This window comes from Acanthisitta chloris, unplaced genomic scaffold (genome assembly GCF_000695815.1).
Source record: "Acanthisitta chloris isolate BGI_N310 unplaced genomic scaffold, ASM69581v1 scaffold9241, whole genome shotgun sequence".
In the NCBI taxonomy this organism is placed as follows: domain Eukaryota; kingdom Metazoa; phylum Chordata; class Aves; order Passeriformes; family Acanthisittidae; genus Acanthisitta; species Acanthisitta chloris.
The window spans coordinates 1-13564 of NW_008655502.1; the positions used below are offsets into that span (position 1 = coordinate 1).

The 13564-nt window shown below is 37.8% G+C and overlaps 1 protein-coding gene across 1 annotated transcript; it reads left to right on the forward strand.

The window, feature by feature from the left end:
- Positions 1-143: 143 nt before the first annotated feature.
- Positions 144-8794, forward strand: LOC103810996 (striatin-3; the record flags this gene model as incomplete). Its single annotated transcript, XM_009083928.1, has 8 exons — positions 144-319; positions 449-496; positions 2223-2344; positions 3816-3983; positions 4253-4393; positions 5191-5298; positions 6483-6569; positions 6674-8794. Coding segments are annotated over 8 exons (1020 nt in total), but the record flags the coding sequence as incomplete, so codon positions are not given.
- Positions 8795-13564: the final 4770 nt, after the last annotated feature.

A 13564-nucleotide genomic window follows, 5' to 3' on the forward strand; every position in this document is an offset into this window, starting at 1 on the left:
AATAAGAAATTAATTTTAATTATTCAAATTTAAGATTGAACATGAATCAAGCGTAGCCTGTTTTCCAGAAATATGGGGAGGTATATAAACGACCTACTTTTAAATCCAAGATAAAATTACTTGTTTCCTTTTCTTCTTTTTAGTTGCCAGCTAATAAAGATGCCTTCCGAAAGACATGGAACCCTAAGTATACGCTACGCAGTCATTTTGATGGAGTGCGAGCTTTAGCTTTTCATCCTGTAGAGCCTGTGCTGGTTACAGCCTCTGAGGACCATACTCTAAAACTCTGGAATTTGCAGAAAACGGTTCCTGCCAAAAAGCAAGTATATGGGTTTCTATAAAACCTCAGTTGTGTTTTAAATGCCTTTGAAATGTGTTAAACTCTTACGTTTTCAGAGTTTTTCAGTAGAGATTTCATGTAGTGTAATAACTTTTCTTTCTCTTTCAGGAGTGCCTCTTTAGATGTAGAACCCATCTACACATTTAGGGCCCACATGTAAGTATCAATGACTGATAAACACATTGTTATTATCTCATCCATTCATAAGAAACTTCAGTGTAAAAGCCACAGCTCTATGCCATTTTTACCTTGTACAGACAAGGTCCATTATGCTTTGTAAAACTGAGTCCCTGCCATGAACTGCTTAGTCCAAGATAACACAAGAGGAGCAGAAAGTGGCAAATATGATTAGTTACAGTTGAAAGGAGAGCTCATAGAAGATGATAAAGAAATCACCTGAGACATGTTGTGGACTGTGGATTTTATGTATAATATGTGGAGAAGATAAATAAGGTTAGAAGTTGTTAGCCTTAGCTAGTATCTTCAGATACAGGTTTGAGTCTGTGATTTTTCACCTTGTGTTAACTGCTTTATTACTGCCTGATTTTCAGTTGCTTATTCTGAATTCTGCTTGCTTTCAATACGAAGCAAAAATGCACAGCCACTAGCCAGTCAGCGTAGTTTTGAGTGTGCCTTGCTTACATAAGTAAAGATCCAGTCTCCAACCCAGTTAGCAGGTAAGCTTCACAAGAGCTCTTTGATAATCCTGAAAGTGAGTAGCACTTCCTGTGCTGGCCTCAACAAGGAAGAAGAGAAGTTCGTAGTTTGTATTAGGAAATCTACACACACTGTCATCCTCCTCCTTCCTTATGCCACTTAATAGAACTTAATGTCTTATTTATGCATTTATTAGCTAAAGCATAAAACATTCTTCTTTAGGACTGGGTGACTCATTTATCCTCATGTTGAAATGTAAGTGTTCTTGTGAATGATAGAGGGTTGCTGACCAATTGAGTTCTCCCTCAGATCTCTTTGTCTAAATTTGCACTATTACTTGTGTATTTTTTACCGAATATCTAAAGGAAAGGTTTGGGGAAGTTTTGATGCAAGACTAGTTCCCACCCTATGACTTCCAATAAGATGGAACTAATTCTACTATTTTTGCCCTCTGACAGGGACTGAACTGCATTCCCTCTCAGCCCATCTTCACTTTGCCAAATATATAGGTCTATTCAACCAATAGTCTTCCTTTTCAACATCTTCAAATATGTAACTCTAGTTTGTTTATCTGCACTGCTTTATACTACGAGTGTGGCCTGTCAAATGAGCCAGGCATCTGATTTGGGGGAAATGGCTTTACAATACAGTTATACCTGACTTAGTACTGTGTCCAGAGGAGTAAACCTACTTCTTCCTGTGGGCTACAACTAGTGCTTGTCTGGAATCATAGCAAACAGGTTGAAGTCATTAAACCAGTAAAAGCCCAGCCTTGGCCAAAAGGTACAATTTCTAGGATTTTTTTTCTGAACCAGTTTACTGGGACATAGTTTGCTATCAGTTCCTAAAGGTAGGATGAGAAAAGAGTTTGAGGGGAAGGGGGCTGCAGCCACCTGTTTCAGCACAGCTATTGAATTGGCATAGGTGCACTGTAAAAACTCACCATTTCTAGGTGTAGTTGCTGTTGCTTCTGAGAAATAAGGTGCTGTTCTTTGAATTGCTTGAATTTGGATAGTTCTAGTTAATTTATTATGGTTATTTTAACGAAGATTGATATCACTTGTTGAGACTTCAAGAAGTTTTTAACAGAATTGTTTCTATGGAGTTTGAGGGGGGGTTTAACCATGAAATCCAATCCAAATGTTATTTGAAAATAGATGGCCAAATCTTCATTTCTGTTCTGTAGGCAGTATTGGTCAGCTTCTTTTTCTTTGTCTCCCAATAGTGGACCTGTGTTGTCACTGGCAGTTAGTTCCAATGGAGAACAGTGTTTCAGTGGTGGTATTGATGCAACCATCCAGTGGTGGAACATGCCTAGCCCTAATGTGGATCCATATGATACCTATGGTAAGTACCTTTTAAAAGGTAAACAACTTAATGACCAGTCTTCAACATTTTCTGCTAGCTGTTAATCTGCTTTCTAGAGTTTTTGTGAAATGTAACTGCTATTTATCAGCTACAGTGTGTTTTCAACATCTTATATGTGGTAAACGTTAGTTATTCCCACTTGTATAGGTGATGTACTTTGTATAGAACTGTAATAGGGAGATTTAGCAATTCCTGAGATTTATACAGTAAAGAAAAAATAATTGTAACTTAATTTTTGAGAATCAGAAATTTTTGAACCAAAATTCCAGCTTTTGAATTACTGTTTATTTCTTCTGTTAGAAATTTACTGGAAAGATAAGTGTACTCAGATTCTGTGTCCCATGTTTGATTTAATTCTAAGGGCACAGTTCCACTGCAGTTTTAGTGGGACAGAGTCAAGAATTCTCGTGCCAGTGTAATGAGTGAGCTGATACAGCACTTGGGCTGCATCATCTCTGGCAGTGAGATGAGGAGGGATGGGTGCTGTCTTGCACTGATTCAGGCAAATGCACCCTGTTCCTTAAAACCAGTACATAGCTCAAATTGTGCCTCTCTGCTAAAAACACATTCAGTATAGTCTAATCACGAAAAATGGTCCAATTTGTTCATGTGGGTAGGTTATTGGTTTAATTTTCTTAGTCCTCTGACAAAGCTTCCTCTACTCAAGTTACAAAGTTATTTTTAAAAGAGAGAGCCCTTATAGGCTGTTTTTCTTCCCTAAAGCTTGTTTGCAGTGCTTTGGGTTGCAAGACCAACTTGTTTTTAATTTTCTGCAACACTAAATTGTAGTGATTTACTTGGCTTTGTCTCTCCATTTGGCTTTTTCATTCACTTCTCTACACAAAGCCTACTAGAGAATAGATGGAAAAACCCTCTATAAATAACAACTACGTAGTGTCTGGGAGATGAAAATAAAGTTCCCTGTTCCACAAGAGAAATTGCCTTGTTTTAATTATTAGCATGCTGGAGAGACCATGCCCTTCTGTCAGCAGATTATGCTTAGTAAAAACAGCATTAAGTGTCAGTGTTTAAATGGAAAGTTGATTTTGTTAGGTGTTTGTGTGTTGTACAGAGGAAAGGCTTTGAGCAAGCATCTTTAAGGTGAATTTGGAAGGAAGAAGCAAGAGAGGAGGTGTATAATTCAGGAAAAAGGGGCATAGTTGTTTGAGGGTTTTTTTTTGGTTGGCGGCTTTGGTTTGATTTTGGGGAGATTTTTTGGTATGGCTTTTTGGTTTGAGTTTTTCTTTGTTCCTATTTGGTTGTGGTTATTTGAGACAAATGGCAGTGGTTGTGCAAAATGACCTATGTAATATTCTAGCTGTTCCTTAAACAGGAAGGGCAGGGGGACATACAACTGTTTTATGTGGAATTTAATTTCTGTTGAGGTACAAGAAATACTTATTTAATGGTTCTTCACTAAAAAGGTTTAATTTTTGAACTTTTTTTCCAGAGCCAAACGTTCTAGCTGGCACATTACTTGCTCACACAGATGCAGTCTGGGGTCTTGCTTACAGCGGTGTAAAGAATCACTTACTCTCTTGTTCAGCAGATGGCACTATTAGGTTATGGAACCCACCAGAAAAAATTCCCTGTATTTGCACTTACAATGGAGAGAAAGGTAACTTTTTGCAGTGGTTTTGAATCCAGGTGGTTGTAGCTGAGCCAATGGTGGTTGCATCCAGGCTCAAGATCTCCATTTATCAAAACTAGGTATCAGAAGTAAAGGGAAAAGAACTTATAATAAAGTAATCATGGTGTTGTAGCATTACTTTAAAGAAGGGGGCAAATTTCTTCTTTAAAGTGGTAATACGAAACAAACTAAATGTTTAAACTGTCAAGAATTCTAAGTGTTTCATTCTTGCTAAAGATAGTTCTCTCTCTTTCTAGAGCATGGAATACCTACATCAGTTGACTTTATAGGCTGTGACCCTGCTCATATGGTGGCATCTTTTAACACTGGCAGCACAGTCATCTATGATTTAGAAACATCCCAGTCAGTGGTAATGTTTTCATCACAAGTAGAATCTGGTAAGCAGAGCTCTTCTGTATTCAATATCCATCTTGGATGAGGTACCTATGGTATATAAATACCCATGTCTATAAATTTATATAAAATACCTGAGGTACTTTATTATATGGTGAATATAGTAAGTAAATAAAAAAGTTCAACTCCTCTTCTGCATCACTCAGTTTGAAAGATGGTTAGATGTTTAAATATGTTTGGAACAAACATGATGGAAAGGTGATTCAGCCCCTCCATTCCTCTATCATGAGACCGTGCCTGGAGTACTGCATCTAGTTTTGGGGCCTCTGGCATAAGAGTGACGTGGAACTACTGGAGTGAGTCCAGAGCAGAGCCACGAAGATGATCAGAGGGTGGGAGCACCTTTCCTATGAAGACAGGTTGAGAGGGTTGGGTTTATTCAGTCTGGAGAAGGGAAGGTTCTTGGGAGACCTCACTGGGGCTTTCCAGCACCTAAAGGGGCCTACTAGTAAGCTGGAGAGGAACTTGTTATAAGGGCATGTGATGACAGGGCAAAGGGGAATGGCTTCAAACTGAAAGAACAGGTTTAGATTAGATATTAGGAAGAAATTCTTTACTAGGAGGGTTGAGACACTGGCACAGGTTGCCCAGAGCAGTTGTGAAGGCTAAAATCTGCCTTACTTAGCCCTATCCTGTAAAGCAAGAAGCTGTTATTTATTCCTTAGAAGGTCCATTGATCCCAAAATATTATTTATGTAATATTAATACAGGAATTTAAAGCGTAATGCTAAAATATTGCCAATTTAGCACTCTTTAAGGCAGATTAATTTTTTCTTTTCAGGTGTACAATCAAATAATCATATTAACAAGGTAGTAAGTCATCCCACACTTCCTGTAACTATTACAGCACATGAAGATAGACACATCAAATTTTTTGACAACAAAACGGGTAAGGATAAAGAGAACCTAATTTTTATGTATGAATGTTTAAAGGAATCTGGATGGACATAGGGAGAATCCATTGGTAGTAAACTTAGTGATGTAGTTTTAGGCAAAACAGAAATGTTTATATTTCTAAGATTAAACCTCTTCAGTACCTTTTCTATGAAATAGTGGTATCTGTTGCAATTGTGACTTCAGCAGTCAGAAAACACTCAAAACAGGCAGAGGTAGTTGAGAAAGTTGCCTTTAATTTAGAGCTATTCCAGTTTATAAAATGTATCTGCCATTTTCTTCCTTTCTTCATCATTTTCATGCTTGTAACTCTAAGCATGTATCCATTACGGTTTTCAACTCAGTAGTAAAGAACATTGCTTAGTACTTGTTAGGGAAAAAAATAACCCTAAATTTGTTGTAGTAATGGAATCCTGTGTTATTCTTAAGGTGTTTATTAAGTGTTTATAGAATAGAAAAGGATCTGGAAGAAAGAGGGAAAAGAAGGTTTATAGGGAAAAACTGTACTGTATCGTGGAAAAAAACCCATTGAAATAGTTATAAGAGCAAACCTCAACTTGTGTTATTAAGAGCCCGGGAATGGAGGTCACTGAAAATAAATACTTTAAGACTATTTGAATGTGTAGGTAGCACTTCTGGTTTGTGACATAACTGAACAGTTAATTATTAGAAGCTGGAGAGTCTTCTGGGCAAGTTATCACTTACAGTTGCCTTGTTTTTATTTTCCTTCCTGGTTTATCACCAATAGCATCTCTCCTAGCAATGACAGGGATAGATGGACCTTTGGGTATGACTTAGTCAGTCTTGTTTTACAAAGCTTTGTCAATGCTTTCCCCAGCTGGGACAGATATTAAGACATATAAGGGACTGAAAATTGAGGTTCTCATGCAGTCATTTTAGGCTTGATCTTCACTGTCGTTGCTAGCAGTAAAGATGCCAGATGGATAAAAAGATTGCTTGTAATGGGAATATTTTTTTGAGAGTTGTGTCTCATTTGCCCTTATGTTTGTACTAGAGTCTGCAGTGGAAACTTCATAATTTCTAGTGGAACAGGATAATTCAGATATTATTGGAATCTAAATAAGCATGTTATCCTATATCACATTGAATGGGAATGGGTTGGGTTTTTTAAAAATAGACAATACTTCACAGAAAAATCACTCTTTATTCTGCTTTCAGGTAAAATGATCCATTCTATGGTTGCTCACTTGGATGCTGTCACAAGTCTAGCTGTAGATCCTAATGGAATCTATTTAATGTCTGGAAGTAAGGGTTTTTTTCATGTTCTATATGCTTTATAAATTCTGCATTTCTGGTGCACCCAAGTGTCTGACAAATACAACTTTTTCTTTTCTTTCTTTCTTAAACAGGCCATGATTGTTCCATTAGGTTATGGAATTTGGACAGCAAGACATGTGTGCAAGAAATAACAGCTCATAGGAAAAAGCTGGATGAATCAATTTATGATGTAGCATTTCATCCATCAAAAGCATATATTGCCAGTGCAGGAGCTGATGCCCTTGCCAAAGTGTTTGTGTGACATAGCAGAACAAGCCTGCACCATAACAGCAGGTCTGTTTGGACAAAAAAGAGGGAATGCGTCACTGCCATCAATTATAAGGTTACCAATAAGACACTACATCTGATCTGCCTGGTGAAGGCTCTTAAGTGGGGCAGGTATAAGTTGGTGAAAAGCCACCACATCTTGAACAATGTCAGGCTCATTCATTTAACTGTAATTACTGTATTTGGGGGGTGGGGACAAATACAAAAAAGAAAACCAGTATTTGTAGCCTTGACTGGATATGAACTGAGCGTATGTCTGTTCTTTAGGTGTCTTTAAGCAAACGTGGAGTCTGATCTTACAAAAGACTTTTATTTTGGACTCTGTGTGCTGCCTTAGGGTTAGGAATGTGGTGCTCTTGTGGGGGGAAGTGAGCTCCAAGAGTAGCTTTCTTTTCATCTCTTAGTAATCTTCTGTTTATCAGTTGAATGCCACAGATTCCCCTTTTAAACTTTTATTTTGCTTTAAAGAAAAGGAAATTTAACTTAAAATATTTTAGCATTAGTTGCACAAAATGTTTGGATAAAATTCTAGTTTTTATAAGTCTTTTTATATATTTAGCCTGTCACAACAGTGCTCAAGATTGTATTGATAATGTTTTTCTGCATTATAGAACCCTAAAACACAGAGATCTCACTGACCCGCTGCCGTGTAACCACACTCTTCCCTTCTTTTGCCTAATACAGCTCAGCTAAGTCCTTGCTTAAGGATGCTAAATCATCATCATCGCATAACTGTCTTCATAAAGGACTGTAAAATGTGTTCAAATGAAACACAGAGGGGTTAACACCCCCCAAATGAACTCTTAAAAAAAATAATTAATCTTGGCATCCTATCACTATGTGATATTTTGTACATCTTACTGTATTTACGAGTTTATTTATCAAGGATTACCCATCTTGCTAATGGCCTATTGTTATTTATTTCACTTTTTGTTGGTCTTTATATCCTTTTATGTAGTGTATTAAAGGGCCCTGTATATCTGTAATGGCACTCTTTGAACAGTCTAAAATAGATGAGAAAATGGGACATTTGATAATTCTAAAGTTGCAAACCAAGAGATTCTGTTTCCTCTGGTTAAGTACCTGGAGTGGAGTTGATTCCAAAAAACCAGTCTTGTTTCAGAACCTTTGGAGTGAAAATTATTTTTATTTGCATTTCAAATAGAATACAAAAGTAGTTGATTCAAGCTCCATAAATCTGCTGTGTTTTGACTAGTTACTCCCTGCTTTTATTTTTTTCAGATGTGCTTCAGTTTATGGTGTAACTAAAAATTTTGTTTGTGTAATGCATGATTAATACAAAAAAAAGTATTTTTTCTAGTCTTCCACAAAACTTTTCTGATGAGTTTGCGAGTTTTGATGAGTTTTGTAAGGTTTCTGTTTTACAAACTATGAATCAGCAAATTTTTAAGATTGTACCACATAGCAAAAGTACAGCTGTTGAAAAATAATGTATATAAAATGCATATAATAAATATTAAATGGTGTACCTGTATGTTACTGTTGGCTACATTATTTTGTGTTGCACAATTTGACAATGTCATTCTACAAATTACTAAATTAGGTCTCAACTTTAGCAAAAATTACAATTTGTTTATTATGCTTATAAGCTGCTTTGCTTTTGGAAAATTGTAATAGTTGTCTGGATGTCAACCAACTGTTCAGTTTTGAGCAGCAGTACCCACATATAAGAACATGTTTCCACAATATTTTAAAAGATTTTTGCAAGAACAACTCAGAAATTGCTAATGTATTCTTAGAGCCTTTATAGGATGATAATCAGTGTTTTTCACTGTCTCTGTATATGAAGTGATTCTGAAGTGATTTAGGAGCCTGAAAGGTACCCTGTGTTTATTTGAAACTGCCACTGAATCATTGTGTTGAATTCAAAAAAAGAAATTGATTTCTAAACACTTACAAATTTGCCCATATATCAGATGTTACTTACTAACCTTTGTCCTTTCCTTTCCAAGTCCTGCAATAAAGATAACACACAAGAGTAAACTGCAGCTCAACATTTAGCCACTCTGTGATGAGTCCCTTTTGCTTAAGGTCTATCAGGAGAAACAGAATACCACAATATGAGTTTTAGATTTTCATGCAGAGTTATATGTTTAGGTGTAAGTTGTCTAAAGCCAGAACATGTTCCTATAAGTGGTATAACTGCATTGTTCCATGTAAGTTTCCAGTTTTGCAGTAAGAATGTATTTCATGCCATCTCATGTCAAGCAAATTAGAATTAAAAGAAAAAGAAAGGAAAAAGAGGTGCTCATGGTAAGCAGAATACTGCAGTTATATTTTTTAATTAATTTTGTTTTACTAATAATGTTTCATTGTTTGAAATGTTACAGTAAGTTATAATTATATAGGAATTGGAGAATTTTGTCCTTTATCATGAAGATTGAGGTGAGGCCTTTCAGTAACTGCTTGTAGGACACTAAGACTTTACTTTTGAAAGTAATATTCAGCTGATTTGCACTTTTTGTTCCTTCCAGTCTAAAGCATTCAACTAATCAACAGACAAGAGAGTATTTGAATTTTATTTGAAGTAATTTCATAATCGCCTTTTCTGAAGCCAAACATTGTTTCTGGCAGCTTTTCCAGACTGCTGCATTTTAATGCTTAAATGAAATGTGATTGTTTAATAAACATTACCATGCATAACATTTACCTTTTTTTTTAATTGTATTAAAATTGAAATGATAAAACCAAAAGTATTTGCTTATTTTCCTTAATTAACGGTCATCTTAGTTCACTAACGCACAGTGGATCAAATGCTGTAGTGAGACTTCATTTATTGAGTATTGCCAATAATCTCTAATACATTCTCTGTTTATTTGTTATGGGGTATAAACATGCTAAAACCTTTATTTGTTGGGTTTGGTTTTTTTTAGAGCAGAAGAGCTGTAGTACTGGTGGTGTGGAAAAATGATAGTGCTGAAAGAAATGTTTTTATTTAGCAAAGACACCTCAACTTATGAAAGGACTTATTTACCTCTGTGTTGTAAGTAAGACACAAAGGACTTGTGCTCAGAAGCTGAATGGAAAGATATCTCATATATTTAATAATACATTTAGCATTTACAAATGATGTTAACAGACTTTCTGTCTTGGTTTTTATTGTAGGAAGGGGTTTGAGCAGATGAGTGGTGACTGTAATCCAGCATTGTGTTTACATAAATATCAAATACATGTGAAAAGGGGGGTAACAGGCCCTGGTCAAGAACCTTCTCTAATTTAGAAATACTAAGGAGGAATTTAATTGCCAGGAGAAAAGTGGTAGATTTTCCAAGTGGAACAACTGTGGGCTTGAGGTTACATTATCAGAAGCTGTCCATTTGCATATTCTATGTTAGTCAATTTATTTTAAAACTGATAGCACTGTCTGGGCATACACTTACTATTATGTGATTTGATTTATTTTAAAATTGATGCACTCTGCTCTAGCACTTCCCATCTCCAATCGGTGGAAAACCTCTTGGTCACATGGTGCTCGCTGTTACTTCTTCTAGCTCCCGTATCACATAAAAAAGGTATCTTAAACAAATAGATCCCAGCTGAGCACCTGGTATTTTTGCAGGGAAGATAAACACACAGATAAGGTGGTCTACATAAATCCTTCTGGGAAAATGAGTGTTAGGGTTTTTTTTCTTCCAGATACAGTACATGGTATGAAAATAGGACTGACTTCACATTATTGTTCTGCTTGGTATCATAGAATGGTTTGGGTTGGAAGGGATCTTAAGGGTCATCTAGTTCCCACCCTCCCTGCCATGGACAGAAACACCCTCCACTAGACCAATGTGCTCAGAACCCCAGCCTCGTGCACTTCCAGGGATGTGGGGCATTTACAACCTCTGAGCACACTGTGACTGTGTCTCATTACCCTCACAGTAAAGAATTTCTTCCTAGTATCTAATGTAAACCTACTCTCTTTCAGTTTGAAGCCATTCCCACTTGTCCTGTCACTACATGACCTTGTAAATAGTCTCTCTCCATCTTTCATGTAGAGTCTTCTCAAGTATGAAGAGAATGCAGTTGGGTCACCCTGAAGCTGCATCTTCTCCAGGCTGAACAATCCCAGTTCTCTTAGCGTTTCCTTACAGGAGCGATGCTCCGTCCCTCTGATCATCATGGTGGCCCTGCTCTGGACTTCCTTCAACAGGTCCATGTCCCTCCTGTGCTGGGATCACCAGAGCTGAATGCAGTGCTCCAGGTGGGTGGGGGTCACACCAGAGCAGAGGAGTAGAATCACCTCTCTCTACCTGCTGGCCACACTACTTTGGATGCAGCCCAGGATACCATTTGCTTTGTGGGCTGCGAGTACACATTACTAGGTCATGTCCAGCCTCTCATCCACCAGCACCCCTGAGTCCTTCTCGGCAAGTGCTGCTCTAGATCTATTCATCCCCAGCCTGTCTTGATACCCTGGGTTGCCCTGACCCAGGTGCATTGCCTTCTCTTGGTCTTGTTACACCTCATGAGATTCCCATGGGCTCACTTTTCCAGCTTGTCCAGGTGGTTAGTTGGCGTCCTGTCCTCAGGAGTGTCAACCACACCACTCAGCTTGGTGTCGCTACAGTGCATTTGTGTACATATATATACACATTTACTTGCTCTGTTGATTCTTGGAGAATGCACATCCTTGAGTCTTGTGCGAATTAGGTGGCTTATATTAACAAACTTATAAATAGTTCAAGCTATAAGTCTTTGTAAAAGTCATAAAAGTGCATTGTTATGTTTTCTAATTTTAATAGAATCAAACTTTGAGTTGATAATGGAAAACAACATACTTTCTTTTCAGTCCTCCCTCTTACCAGGGTATCTTAATGGCCCCACATAACTGAAGTCATCTAGACTTTCTGAAAGGGCATGTGTAGAAATACATGTATGTATATACGTATCATATGAAACATACAGAAATATATGTGTAGAAATACTTCAATTTTTTTTTTACTGTTTACAGCTACTATTTATTTTTACAGCAATTTTCAATGTAACTTCAAGAGGAGCTTTTCACAGCTGAACATTTGTTATAAAGATTTTTAACTATTCAGTCCTAAGCAGTCATCAGTGCAAGCTGATTTGCTAACTTCCTTCCCCCATCTGCTTTTGTCTTTTAGCTTTCAGCTTTTCTTGAAAGCATCAGAGGCTCTGAGATGAGGAAAGAGTAGCTTGTATAAATGTTAGGTCATGAATCCGTGCACGATCTGCAGAAATAGATGTCCATTTGAACTCAAGATGAAGACTTCAGAAGTTCAGGGCACACAGTCTTGTGGCCCACCTGCCATGGGTGGGCAGAGCTGTGGAGTTTACCAGGTGATGCCATCTGGAGAAGGTGATAATGGCCACTTCTGGCCTGGGTGCAGTGGGGCTGCAGCAGTCCCACAACAAGCTGTGAGTAGGCAGGGGGGGAGAAGTGTTACCATCCCTGCCTGCAGCCGTTCCGGTGTTGGTGGAGGGGAAGAGCTGCTGGTCCACTGCTGGTATTTCCTGAGGCCTCCACTTGCAGCTTGACTTGCCATATGGCTGTTGGGAGCTGTTGCTGCTCCTCTGATTTGGGGAGCCTGGAGAGACCAGTTGCATCTGGGCACTTTTCAGACCAAGCCTGGTAGCTGCTGGTTTTTACTTGTGAACAGCAGCTGGCTGAGGAACGTGTTTTTCCATCATGGAAGGAGAGCTGGCCAAGGTGGTTGTGCTCTATTAGTGACACTGTAATGACTGACCTGGTTGGCTTTTTTAAGCAGGTGTTTTCCTATTGTTTCAGGCAATAGGAAAATTTGGGTTTAGTTTTTTTAAAATATTATTTAAATGGTATAGTTTGATTTTAAACTTATCAAAATTTAGTAGTGCTAAGTTAGTAATATCTATGATTTTTTTCCCTTCTAATTCAAATTATTTCCCTAAATCTTGCCAGTCTTTTTCTCAGTCTTCTGACCTCTTGTTGTTTCTAACTTGTATTATTTGGCAGATATTTGTTTATCATATTTGTAAGCTGATCACATCCACCAGGGCAGAAAAATAGTTCTTATCCCTTTGCTTACATTCTGCCATACTCCAATTGCTGTTAAGTAGTAAAAGCTGTATCTGACCTCAGCAAAGGTTGGAAAAGTTTAGTTAGCATTTGCGAGCAAAAACATCAGTGTAGCATTCACACGCTGGTGTGTCAGGAACGGGTCCAGGATGAAGTTCAGCTCAGTTACACCCTGAGGCTGAGGGTGTGTTCAAACCAACAGTGCCTGGCATCCAGGAGAGTGCCCTCGGTGTGAGATTTGGCTTCTTGGCTGCTGGAAAATGATGCTACCTGCTCCTTTGGGCTGTAGTAAACAAACTGGCCAAAGCAGTGCTCTTTTCCCTTCATTATCCTGGGATGACTAGAGTTTAGCTGACTCTGCTAGTGCTTACAGGTAAGTGCTCCGGTTGGGCAAGGTGGAGAAAAATAGTAAGGACACAGTATTTGTTTGTATGTAGATGCAGATGAATCTAAACAAATTTTAGGGTAATAAAACAATAAATACCCTTCAGTTAATGAAAGCAGCTTATGATCAAGGACACGTCACTGAGCAGACTTGATTGTTTGAAAGGAAAGGAAATTTTGTTCCTAATGAGATTAAATTTAAAGTGGGCATTTGCTTCAAAGCAGAGATTAAGACCTTGGATTTAATCATAGACAGCAAATTTTTGGGACCTGTTCT